At 38.8% G+C, this 13,502-nt stretch overlaps 1 protein-coding gene across 1 annotated transcript in view; it reads right to left on the bottom strand.

Annotated features, from left to right (window-relative positions):
- The window catches only part of LOC137992987 (uncharacterized), a 34,244-nt gene extending 21,154 nt beyond the window's left edge, over window positions 1-13,090 (bottom strand). The window contains exons 1-10 of the mRNA XM_068838626.1: window positions 12,951-13,090; window positions 7,615-7,674; window positions 6,875-6,928; window positions 6,159-6,176; window positions 5,736-5,774; window positions 4,786-4,842; window positions 4,064-4,120; window positions 2,584-2,955; window positions 2,298-2,348; window positions 590-646 (exon numbers count right to left, since the gene is read on the bottom strand). Coding sequence (XP_068694727.1) covers window positions 590-646; window positions 2,298-2,348; window positions 2,584-2,955; window positions 4,064-4,120; window positions 4,786-4,842; window positions 5,736-5,774; window positions 6,159-6,176; window positions 6,875-6,928; window positions 7,615-7,674; window positions 12,951-13,014 — 829 coding nt within the window. The 5' untranslated portion in view covers window positions 13,015-13,090. The remainder of the gene's footprint in view (window positions 1-589; window positions 647-2,297; window positions 2,349-2,583; window positions 2,956-4,063; window positions 4,121-4,785; window positions 4,843-5,735; window positions 5,775-6,158; window positions 6,177-6,874; window positions 6,929-7,614; window positions 7,675-12,950) is intronic.
- Window positions 13,091-13,502: the final 412 nt, after the last annotated feature.

Genomic DNA, 13,502 nt, shown 5'->3' with positions numbered 1-13,502 from the left:
ACTCACAGCTTACACAACAACTCCCAACACTTCTGGGAGTTGTTGGTTCGGGAGATGTTGGATGGTGCTGGCAGATGAAACAACTCCAAACAATGGAAGGACGTGCATGCAGTGTATTGTGGGAAAGATGCGACCCATTAGACTTCGTGAACTTACAAAAATTGGCTGCCATCTTGTTTTCAACACGTTAATGGGTTGTTATCTCCATTGAGACCATATCGAATGCTCGTGCGTGGCCCCACAATGTTGGAAGAGCTGTGTAAACGGATCCAACATTGTTGGGCTACGTTTCGACGATCACGGAACAAAAGAAATGTTGGGAATTGTTGGCTCAACACGCAACAACATGCAACAAGATGTGTAAACAGACGCAACACGTTACTCCCAATAATTTTTGAAGATGTTGGCCTTAGGTAACGGATAATCGCATATTCATACTTAGTTATTTTGATATCAATGCGTTCAGCAAAAAAGTCTCTATGAAAGGTGTCACTTTTTAAAGTTTTAAAACCTCAACTTCAATTTATGGGTTATTTCCAGAAAAAAAGGTTGACATTGGATTCCAGCTATTCAGTTATCACATAATTACCTGGAGGTAAAGCAGGTGTAGGAGTCATTGTCGCCAATGAAGCATTTGATACGTTAACTGGCAATAAAACAGATTAGTAAATTTGGTTCAGTATCTTCTAAGTACTTTAAAAGTGTTCTCCCTTCTGGAGTATTTCTGATATTGTTTAATAGGATTATATTCGAAACGTCTTAGAAAACATGTGAAGAGTTTCAAGTTGTTAGTAGTAACTTCTAAACAAATGCAGTCACTGAAAATATGAACTGGACTGAAATGCAGTTTTCAAGAATCCGCTCTGAAGGTATTCCTATGTTGCCATTCTTATCAACAGCATCTTGACATGCAATCCAAAGACTAAATGTATTTTTCAGTCGCTGTAAACTTTATTACAACATTATTGCAGCATTTGCTTAATTCCGATGACCTCTGAATCATTGGAAACGAACTTAAATCTGACTTTGTCTTGACAACAACTTAGAAAACAAGTGGAGGATTTCAAATGGTTAGCAATCACTTCTAAAGAAATGCAGTCACTTAAAATATAAAATGGACTGAAATTTGGTTTTCAAAAAGTCGCTCTGAAGTTACTCCTATTTTGCCATTATTATCAATAGCATCTTGACATGCAATCCAAAGATCAATTCTATTTTTCACTCGCTGTAAACTTTATGACAACATGATTGCGGCATTTCTATAATTCCCTGACCTCTGAATCATTGGAAACGAAGCTAAAATGTGACTTTTTCTTGACAACAACTTGTCTCCTTATCTCATTTAAATTTTCAATTGCCTTACCAACATTAAAAGGGACATGAATTGAGGCCTAATAATATATTTCAACGCATGATTAAATCTATGTACGCGCACACGATTGCTACAGAAGTTAAGTAAAAAGGCTACATGTTAAAAATGCGCAAATACATGCAGGCTGCTGGAAATGGACAAGAACCTAAATTCCAAGGCAAAGATACAACACGTTCAACGAAATAGGACACTTAATTACAAACATTGAATTATTTCCAGGACGGGAACGAACAGGTCAAATATCTTAGTATTGGAAACGATGTTAAGTAGTGACAGTTATGAAAAGATGTGTTGCGAAATAAAGACATTTATAACGGCAATAACTCAAAGAAAATTTATGCGACAAAAAGGTAATAGAAATAGCTAGGATAACTTACGAAAAAAACAGAGGAACTAAGCTTCGCTGAGGCGCTAAGGCCATCCCCTTTATTTTCTCCGTTTAGCATCGTCCGACCGATCCAAATTTTTGACATTTTCAAAAAAAAAAATTAACGACGTAGTTAGACTATTTTTATGTCGCATAGGAGTTTCAGTGGCTGATCCTTTTTCCCACGTTGTCTTAATTTTACAACAACATCAACCGACTTTTCTGCCATATTGATTTTGGGTTCAACAGTCTTGTTGTTTTCCTGGCTACACAGCAATGATGCTGCGGTACCAGGCCTCCGATTTCGAGACTTCTTGTGAATTTTTTTAGGTTTTTTGTTTTTTTTTAAGCCGACCGACCGACTCAATATATTAGAAAACACATTCAACGCTAAACGGAAATAAAAAAAGCATGGCCTAAAGAAAAAAATGCGGATGACAAAAGTCGCATAACTATTAACACGTAGCTAAAAGAAACTCATTCATTTCAATCAAGTGTAAATGTGGCAGCATTAATTATAGTAAGAAGAAAAAGAGTGGTGGTAAAATTATCACTTACCAGATGACGAAGCCTTTGTTGGGAGTAATGTATGTCTTGAAGTAATGGTTGCTGGAGAAAAGAAATATTTGGTGAAGTTAATGTAACCAATAATTTTGTGACTCTTGTCACTGCTAAAGTATATATATATATCAAAACGATTCTCGTAGCTATCCCAGCCCGCCAATAAAAATGTCGAAATCACATTGTAGAGTAAGCCTTTTTATACATTTCACGCGTTGTAATGACCTAATTCCATTCTGCACAGCATATGTATATTCAAAAGTAAAGGGATACAGATTCCTACCTCGTGTTGTTGGTGGAATTCCGTTGCCACAATAACGTAAATTACAGCCGGGAGTACGGTGAAGTTTGTAAACAAAGAATGCCCCACAGTTACGAACATAAATGAAAGTTGATCGCCAGCAGCAAGAAAACGAAGCCCTGAAGCAAACTCGTCGCCGAACAGCTCCCTCAGCAACTGAAGGGTGGTTTCCATTAAGCCACCCTGGCTGAGAAGTTCCACAACGCCGGCTAGGTACGCATGACTGGGGCATTCTACTACCAGCTTCGCCATGGAATCTGTACCAGCCGGACAGACGAGAGTCGCAAAAGAATTGGAAACGTTGATATGTAATAGCTCTGTTTGATTCATTGAGGACTGCATAATTGTAGCATTCTACGATAAAAAAAGTATTGTGTCGTTTTTAAAAGGCCTGCCTTTGACTTTGAATGAGGAGAACACTAAACCAAGACTTAAATGAAAAAAAATGGTTTTAAAATTTTCCTAATAACGAAAAATAGATAATAAATTTTAAAAATGTGCATCTCACAACTTTTTGTAGGGGTCTTTCGAGTCAAATTAACACTTTGGGTTGCAAGTAATGATATTAATTTTGATAAGCATCACCAAGTGTGGCCTTGACGATGTGCCTAGACAATAATGCTAAAAAGCTTGTGTTTACTTTCCGAGTAAAGTCGAGGCAAGTAAGTTCGACGTTTATCACCTTTCGGATAAAGAAAAGAACAAGAGGACACTATGTGACGCTTATTAAAACTGGCACGCATCTTGTCACTTGCAATCCAAGAGGTATCGTAAGCACATGCATGTTGTCCACGTTACTCAGACTTATGTTCAGTGAAAACGGACCCAACAACTCCCAACACTTTTGGGAGTTGTTGGTTCGGGATATGTTGGATGGTGTTGGCAGATGAAACAACTCCAAACAATGGAAGGACGTGCATGCAGTGCATTATGGCAAGGACACGACCCATGGGACCTTGTGAACTTACAGAATTTGGCGGTCATCTTGTTTTCAACATGTTAATTCGTTTCTATCTACATGGAGGCCATATCTAACGCGTGTGCGCGGCCCAACAATGTTGGAATTTGCACGTATCAAAACATGTTGGTTTACGTTCTGGCGATCAAGGAACAAAAGAAATGTTGCGAGTTGTTGACGCAAAAGTTTGACCAGTTTCAAACTTCGCGCAACAACATGCAACAAGGTGTGTAAACGGACGAAAAGCGTTACTCCCAATAATTGTGAGTGATTTGCCAAGAATGTTGCGTCCTTTTGCACGGAGCCTTAGGTAACGGATAATCGTATAATTATATACACATACTCCGTTATTTTGATACCAATGCGTTCAGCGGAAGATCCTTAGAAAATGAAAGCCGTAAAAATTCTTTTCAATTTTTTTCATTAATGATACCAATTTTAAAACTTTAACTTCAATTTACAGGCTGACATTGAATTCTAGCTATTCAGTCATCACATAATTACCTGGAGGTAATGCAGGTGTAGGGTTCAGAGTGGCCAATGAAGCATTTGATACATTAACTGGAAACAAAACAGATCAATCAATTTAGTTCAATATGTTCTGAGTACTTTAAAAGTGTTCTTCCCTTTGCAGTTTTTTTTTAAAGTTAAAGTTGTTTAAGAAACCAGTTCAGGCCGGGATTCGAGTCGCTAGAAATAAGTTCTAATCAAATGCAGTCACTGAAAATATAAAACTGGACTAAAATTAATACTGTTTTGCACATTGCCTCGTATAGTATTGAAGCGTCTCCGAAGGGAATCGAATCCATGACCTCTTTATACTGGTGCAATGATCTACCAACTGAGCTGCGAAGCCACACATTTGGGAGCAAGTCAATTTGTTGGACCGATGACGGTTTTCCCGTGAAAGGACTTGATGAATGGAATGAATGTATGTATATATTTTTTAAGTGCGGGATATAGACGAAGGAATGACGTAATCCTCAAGCAAATTCACCTGCCTCCAACCGTGTGGCTTCATAGCTCATTAGTTGGTAGAGCATTGCACAGGTAAGGCAGAGCTCATGGGTTTGAATCTCGTTGAAGCCGTCTGAATTTTTCAGGTGACTATAAGAGAAAATTGCTTAAATTGTCCAGTTTGTGCGGGGATTACTTCATTCCTTCAAAATTATTGTACTGTCTAGTAAGAAGTTAGTTATCAATTGTTGTTTTCATCTCACGCTTACCTGAAGACAAGGTAGGTGTAATGTTCTGAATTGCTATTGACACAGTTGGTACAATTACTAGAGACAAAAAAAGTTATAGTTTTAAGGTTTTCTTTTACCACTTAATACTCCAACAAAATGCTCTTTCATGTTGCGTCCATGCAACAATAAGCCAGTTCGGAGTTTCAAAAAAAAAATGCGTATTGGTATAAAAACAATTACCATTAAAAATACAAAGAGTGTGCAAATTCACACATCGAGATTATATGCTTTATTTTATCCCGATTTGGCTTAATTGAGTAGGTAGAATATTCTGTTTTGTCTAACCTTCCAAAGTCATTTTCCTATCATTGTATAGTCGAGAGTTCATGAGATTCGTGGAATAATTCATTTTATAAAATATGCGCTAAAGAAACGAAAACGGGAAAGAAATGTTTTAAGACGAGGCCTGAGTAAAGTTAACCCTTGGATAAAGTGATAAGACAGTTCATTAACACTGATTTGTCAATTGCCGAAGAATATCCAATGGTTTTTGTGACACGATGAAGTCCCTCGAAATAATACCTGTCTTAATTTTTGGACACCGATCTCTTTACTTTTCTAAGCATTTTTGTTTACATTTTAAGTATCCTTTCATTTAATTTGCAGGTCCTGTACGCTATCTCCAATCGGTAATAATAACCCCTGCCATCAATGGAAACGAGGCTGTAGGCAACCATGCAACATCCTTCATAGGACCATTCCCTCAGTTTACTTTGGATGATTGGATCACAGCAAGGGAAGAGGGTTGGGTGACCCTGTCCTGCGAAAACCTTTCCCCACCTCTCATAAAATTACATACAAGCTAACATTGAGGCAAGTTGAATGCGAGATGAAAGAAAAAAAGAAAAGACTGCACAAAAAGAAACATCGTTGTCATTCGCAAAAAACACAAAACTGTAGAATTAACGGAATGCTTCTAACTTACGTACCAGAGGACGACCTTGTAGGCAATAGCGGAAGTCTTGAAGCTGTCGTTACAGGAAAGAAAGGATCTTTAGTCAAAGTAATCCTAATGCGAGCAATAATCTGGAGAAAGGCATTTTGCGTGGATCCCAACAGAAACGGGATACCGAAATCTTCCCGGCTTGATTCATTTTTAAACCGACACTTCCATTAGCCACAATTGTTACTCTCGCCATTATGCTTCGATTTGCTTCATTTGGTCTCATACAAGATGGCGAAACGATCTTAATTTGAATTATTAGGGCTATTAGGGTTTTATTAGGGCTTAAAAGCCCTAATAAAACACTCTTCAATTACATCAAAATCCTAGTGGTCAACTATGTACCATTCGCGCATTGTTTATCAGAAGTAGGATGACTTTCATCGATTTATAAAGAACATATAATTACCTGCTAAACTGAATGCATCTGAAAGATAGAAGAGAAAGATAATATATAATTGAACGGTACAGGGGAGTTTATAACCACATTTGAATACGTATTTGCACGTCTTAGGATCGTATGTATAAAACAAGCAAATGATACTCACACAAACAAGTCATTTCAAAGCGCATTCCAAACCACAGAATTGGTCAATGTAACCGGTAATGAAATTATATAGCGCATTTTCTATTTACAGATTCAAATGCGCTTTGCAAGTAATAAATCTATGGGTGTAACCGGACGTCAGCATATGAAGAGGTCGCTGGCAGCCGCTATCAGTCCAATAGCGATCTCACCCAACCCATGAATGAGTGAATTAATTTAGGCCTGACCACAACATTTGGAACTCCATGCCTTGCTCTCTTCGCGAACAGTGCATGGGTTTTTTAACGTCCCACTGAATGAATCAACGGTTTACCAGTTCACGAACAAGTTAACCAGCAAGTGTTGTTAGACGGGGCCTACGGTTTATCGCCCTTATCCGAGAAGACTACAACGTCTAACCATTTGCAGATGTCATCACAAAGGCAGCACTTTCTTCTCAGTTTCTTAAGGACCCTGAGTGTTAATCTGGGCGGAGTTTTTGATCCCGTGTACTATCTCCACGGTAGTCCAATGCCCACCCAACTCAGCTAACCGGTCGGCGAGCAGCTTACAGTTTCAAATTAAATCAATCAATTTACCTTCATTTTCTTCTAAGAACGGCGTATGGTTTTCTATCTTCTCTTCGAAAGGGCCTGTAAATTATATAGACATTTTTCGTGAGTGAAATGACGAAAAAAATATATAATATCATTATGATGGTCCCAAGGGAGACATGGTGGTACAAATCCTATTCCCGCTGTCCTTTTTCAGATTCTACTAGATTCGCTCGGCCATGGGCATGCTAACAAATATTTATCATATCCTTAAATTACCTTTGAGTCCAGTCGAATCCGGGGGAGAAAAACACTTCTTTCAATTCCTATTCAAATATTTAGGAGCCTCTATTATCATATTAAAACCCGTGGTTTTACTCAACAAAGTAAACTAAAATGTTGCCAGTTTTATCAACTAGTTACCTATAGAATTTTCCTTTTGTATCTTTTCTCTTTCGTTTTCGCTTTTCTTTTTCTTTTTATCAAGGCTAATGGATTATAAGGCCAGTAGACCATTTTGCAGTTTGTGCTTAGTTACTAGGCTTTTGAATAAAAGCGAGGCTGGAGTTGACCTTGCTTTAGCTTTTCTTAATAATTTGTGTAAATCATGTTGTTCTAATGCTAACGATGTCTGTCTATTTACATAAGAAAAGCCGCAAAGGTTTGTATCAAAGCAATGACAACTCCAGACTCGCTTTTATTCAAAGGCACTTTAAAATGGTCTTGAAAAGGCAAAGGGAGAATCGGGATTTGTAGGCAGACCAACAACATTATTATTAACTAACTTTCAATGACTGTGTCTTCCAACAATACTGTCAACACATCGGCTTTATCGCTTCGTGTCCCTGGAAGGCAACAAAAATCCAACATTGTTAGCAGGTAAATACCAAATGAGGATATAAGCAATAAAAATCAAAATCAACCAATCTAGACAGAAATCAACCGGAAACAGGCTTAAACAGAGGCTTAGCAAGGTAAGGAAGCTTTTTCTTGCGCGTTGCCATAAGACATAAGCGGAGGTGAAATTGAACGTTACGAACGCAAGGAAACAGTCAGTGCATTCACTTAGTAGTCTGCATGCAGGCCCGGGTTGCTCGAAGCTTGCCCCGTGTTAATCATGATCAGCCATTACCATGACAACCTATAGGTTTCATACTACTTACTACTACAAAATGAAAAACAAGGTTACAAACACAGACTATCTGGAGACAGAAAATTTGGTATTATCAAACGAGTTGATAAAGGTTGAATTACCACTGTGAAAGAAAGCTGACATTTCGAGGGTCAGCCCTTCTTCAGAACGAATAGAGGACTTGTGGGTGTTGTTGGTTTTTATGAGGGTGTGGGGCAGCTTTGCCATTGGTGGAAATATGGTGACATGAATTTGTGAGAAGAGAGGTGTTCTTTGAATCCATGAGGATAGAGTGTACCTAGTTGAAAGATGAATATTTGTTCTAGATTTTTGCGGCTTTCTCTGTTTCTGTTTGTTCAACAGCAACCGTTTATCTACTAGCGTACAACTAAACACCTTAGCGAATCGATTTCGGTTGTTAGTGAACTGGGCCGGGTTGCTCGAAGCATGGTTAGGACTAACCAGTGTTAAATACCATGGAAACCTATTGGTCTTGATGCCTCTTAACCAACGGGTAGCGCTAACCGGGCTTCGAGTAACCGACCCCTGGACGTTAGCGAAACGATCTGATACCACATTAAAAATCAACAGATTCCCGTAACTATTTGCTGCATTGGTCCTCTCATCCACTGAGGCGCCTCTGTAGTGACGACTCCGACTTTAACAGCAAGTACGAGAAAATGTGCCAGTTTTTCGAAAAGCGTGAATACCCTGAGTCCGCTGTTACCACAGGCAAACATTGTACCCAAGAAATCGATCTAGAAACCGCGATGTAAATGTCACAGAACGAAGTAACCAACAGAATTCCACTCACCCTCACATTCCATTCACAAACCTTGCAGTCAAAAACTTCAAAACTCTCCGCAATGATCCCGAAACTAAACATATATTTCCTCTAACTTAGATTATTCAAAGGCGACAAAAGCATTGCTAACTTTCTGGTTAGGAGTGCATTTAAGTCCGACAACCAACCGGGAACTTTCAAATGTACACGCACACGATACAAAACTTGTCCTTTTACTTCTACCATGGTTAATATCTCAAGACGGAATCGATCCGTTAAAATCACTGACCACTTTACATGCATCTCCGTAATGTAATCCATTGCATAACCTACACACTATGTAAGAAGATCTACGTCGGCGAAACAGTGAGAAGATTGGCGGACCGCTTTCGCCGACATCTACAAGATGTAGAGAAAAACGACACAGATGCTTCAAAACCAGTTGCGTCCCATTTCAATCTTCATAATCATTCCCACCACAACAGGATAATTTGCGGCCTATCCTTACACCACGGGAACACAGGAAGCCGCAAAAATCTAGAACAAAAACTCATCTTTCAACTAGGTACACTCTAACCTCACGGAATCAATGAACGCCTCTCCTTCCATTAATTTATTCACAAATTCATGTCACTATATTTCCACCAATGGCAAAGCTCCCCCACCCTCATAAAAACCAAAAAAGGTAAAGTCTCCGCTTACGAGCCAGAAGGCTCATCAGGCCGGCGCTTATCTCCGGTTTCTGTAGCATGAAGCGACTAGGAGTATTTGTACTCCCCCCTGGATGGGATGCTAGTCCATCGCAGGGTTACCCCCAGCATTACGCCGGTACCCATTTATACACATGGGTGGAGAGAGGCACCGTGAGAATAAAGTGTCTTGCCCAAGAACACAACACAATGTCCCCTGCCAGGCCCCGAACCCGGACCACTCGATCCGGAGTCGAGCGCACTAACCATGAGGCCACCGTGCCTCCCATAAAAACCAACAACACCCACAAATCCTCTCTTCGCTCTGACGAAGGGCTAACGCTCGAAACGTCAGCTTTCCAAATCTTTCACAGTGGTAATAGCCCTTATTAACGATAGCCGCCATGTTGGTTTTCATAATGTCATGCAAATTAGCCATGTGTTATGCTGGGGGGGGTGGGGGGGGGGGCAAACATTGGAAAAAAAAGCAAATTGCGGAAAATCGGCTCAACGAAATATTGAAATAACATTGCAAAAAGTCCATTTTAGTATTTAGAATTTAGTACCTTTTACAACATTTTTATATCTTCTGATTGCCTTTGACATTTTGACTTTCTACTTCGTTATCTGCTCATTTTTTACTAAAAAAAACGTCGAAGTAACTTGTGTAATGATTGTATTTTACTGCTTAGGTGATAAACATTCAATGAACGTGAAACAAATCATCTGTGTGGCTAAGGTGTTCGTTATAACTCGTGTTGTTTGCCCCCTAAGAAGTGTGTAGCTAATTAGCATGATAATAGCAAGTCTATTCGACCTTTATCGACTCGTTTGATAAAACCAAATTTTCATGTTTTACACTCCCATCTACGCAGCACCACAGTTTCTTTAAAAACTAGAAATTTGCATCTGGAAATAGCACATTCAGCTATTCAAGGCAGGTATTATGAAGATATCTCACCTACATGCTTAATATTTACGTTAAAGAATAATTTAAATTGATTAATCTCAGAAGTTAGAGGGTAACGATTGAATAAAGATAACATAATGAGAATGCGGGAAGATAAGGAAGATTCAGTTCCTATTTATATCTCATACAATAACGCGTCTATATCATCATAACTGTTTCAGTTATTGGAAGATTTGGGATTCAGTTATTATTTTCTGGAAGATGGTTCCTCTCGGACCAGACTGCTTAAAAATTTTCTGCAGTCCGGCCTTAACCCCTCATTACTTTACCATTGTGCAAAATGTATTTGCTGAAATGAAGGATTGAATGGAACATATGAGATGTCAGCCGTCAATATCCTTCTCCTAATCAAAACAGCAAGTGCTCTTAATCCGTAATTAATGAAAGCGGAGTATTTATAGATTGATAATAACAATGACACCCATGAGTACCATCTTCAAAATGCGGACGTAACCGATATTTGATAGTGCAGACATTGAGTCACGGTCCTGATTGCGTCACGTATTTCTCACAAACCAACTTTGTCATCTATCCTTTGATCGCTAAACCACTCGCATAGCCGGGTCGCACACTACGATACGATAATTTTATTTGGAGAGGGAAACGCAATTAACATTTTTTAGTTTTCTAACTTATCGGAGCTCTGCCTATAACACAGAGGACAAACAACACCGCGAACTCTATGCTCTACTGTTTGCGAATATAATAGTGTGTGGGTTCTTTTACGAACCACATGCGGGGAGATGGGCACTAAGGCTTATCTCCCTTATCCGAGAAGACTAGAGAGTCGAACCATTTGCAGATGTCATTACAAAGGCAGCACTTTCTCTTCGGTTATTAGAAGATCCAGTAGCCACCGACACTGACGTGAATAGTTGTTCAATATTAATTAAGGAAACATCAAAGGACCGAGATCTCGTTTCCGACACCGTCTAATTTTATCGATGAACTGTTACATCGCTTCTAACATTTTGAATTAACTCGAATGTGACAGTTCGAAATAACAAGGGAAAATACTTTAAAATGTAACCAGAAGTATCTCAAACGACGGGTATTGTTCAGTTTCATTCCTAACATCACTAATGCATTTTACGACGGACGAAGGTAAATTAGTTTTCTTACTGGTGTCAAAGAGACACCGGCAGTAGTTTCAGTTTTGCAGCGCCGAGCCTCACAGACCTATTTCAAGCAATTTGACTGTTTTTAAACCATTTTGACAATATAATAATAATTAGTCTAATTGCTCTTCATTATTTTCTTCGATAACATTTCTTGCATTGCTTTGGTAAATTTATCGTTACAGTCAAAAAATGCATCTTAAAAATGCTCCACTGAAAAGGTTACAATTTGTATCTAATATCCTTATCTGCTACCATGACCATGCATGAGGAGGATGAAACTCAAATATCATACACGGTTTCAGCGTGATTCGTGTTCAGACCAGATATCTTTGATTTTCTTTTAAATTCCTTTTAATTGGTAATCAAACTTTGCATGGCTATATACCCTACCTATATAACGTTAAGTAGCCATACAGTTAAACTCACGCTATTTCGCACCAGTAAAAACCGGCAGTCAGTTGCAAGCTCGCTAACACCGACGTTTTATCCTTTCTCATTCAACGCATAGCGACAACTGCTGCGTACACATTTGCTTCAGGACCCCTACTTGGTATTGTCAAAGAATTGAAATAAAAAAGATGAAAGGGCTAGAAAATATCAGCAGCCTAAAAAGGAGGAGAACTGAGTGCTTAAGTAACTCACTGGTTCGCACAAGAATGGCATTTGCTCTGAAAGGACATTGCTTCCAAGTACCCGTGTTTGTTCTTCTTACAAATTGTCTTAAAGCGTTTAAGGAAGCTTTTCAATAGGGCATAGATTCATAAGGAGGAAGCAAAACGTTATTTCTTGTTCAAATTTAAAGGGGTTCAGACTCAGACCTAATAAAACCTTGAAGTCTGACTGTATTGTAGCTGACATGACTGAGTTGATATAGCTCTAGTCGTTCAATACTCCGACGGCACATGACCTGAATAGAAAACCAGTCTCGGCAAAGCTTTGCGTATTTAACGTGAATGTCTCCGAAGCATTTTACGCCTCCTTCCCTGACTGAATGGAATTGATAACGCTTCCAATCCGAGCATTCTTCACAAACTCGAATCTTTCTCATTTTCAAGTCTATCTACCTTTAATATTTGCGAAAAGATTACTTTTGGTGAAAACTAATTTGTCACTTCCTTAATATGAAGTTCAAAAAAGTGGCAACTAATTCACAGTGGAAATCTAAGCTTTCCATTAGTGAAGAAAACGTAGCTCGACTCTCATCATTGTAGGAGGCCATGCACTTTCTCAAGGTCCACGTCTTAGAATACTCATTGTATTAATTTATTTCATTAATGCTTCCTGCAGTGAAACAATTGCATAGATGGTCAACGTAAACGTCGAAGATGAAAAAATGGCAATCGAAAGCGGTATAAAGATTTTTTGGAAGACATCGTAGCTATTTAAATCACCATAACCAGGAAGAAAAAGCACCGAAAATCTTACCTCCCAATGATAACGTAACGGCAAAAAGTAAAATGGCAGCAGTTGTTCTGTGCAAACCCCGCATTTTGACTCCACGCTAAGAACAAGCTCTGCCTTTAAAATCAGCAGTAAGGCTCTTTTATTTGGTCTCCAAAGCGGAAAATGTCGGAGTAAAATTACTTCTGTACCAGTAGATGAGCAAGAAGCTAATGAGTTCAATGACTTCTTGTACTAATTGTGACTGTTTCCTGCCAGTTTTCCGTTTTGGGTTTTCGTGATAGATAAGACTGAACAATTTTTGGACAAAAGCTAATAAATTTTTCCGTTTTATAAAAGTGTGAATGGGAACCAGAAATAAAAGTGGAGAGAGGAGGTATAGACATTCATGGACTCTGTACCAGAGCGAATTGGGAGTTTTCCTGCTGAGTGTTGTTGTATTATATATCAATAGTGCAATTGCATAGAAATTGTTAAGCGCAGTGATGGTCCTTCCTATATATCATATTGACATCAATATCAATTGAAGTTATCCAAGCTGTCGAGCGTTTAATCAACTGCTTATCGATATTGTAA

This window comes from Montipora foliosa, chromosome 2 (genome assembly GCF_036669935.1).
Source record: "Montipora foliosa isolate CH-2021 chromosome 2, ASM3666993v2, whole genome shotgun sequence".
In the NCBI taxonomy this organism is placed as follows: domain Eukaryota; kingdom Metazoa; phylum Cnidaria; class Anthozoa; order Scleractinia; family Acroporidae; genus Montipora; species Montipora foliosa.
Note: the sequence above shows the minus strand (reverse complement) of the source record. Positions and strands in the feature narration are given on the sequence as shown.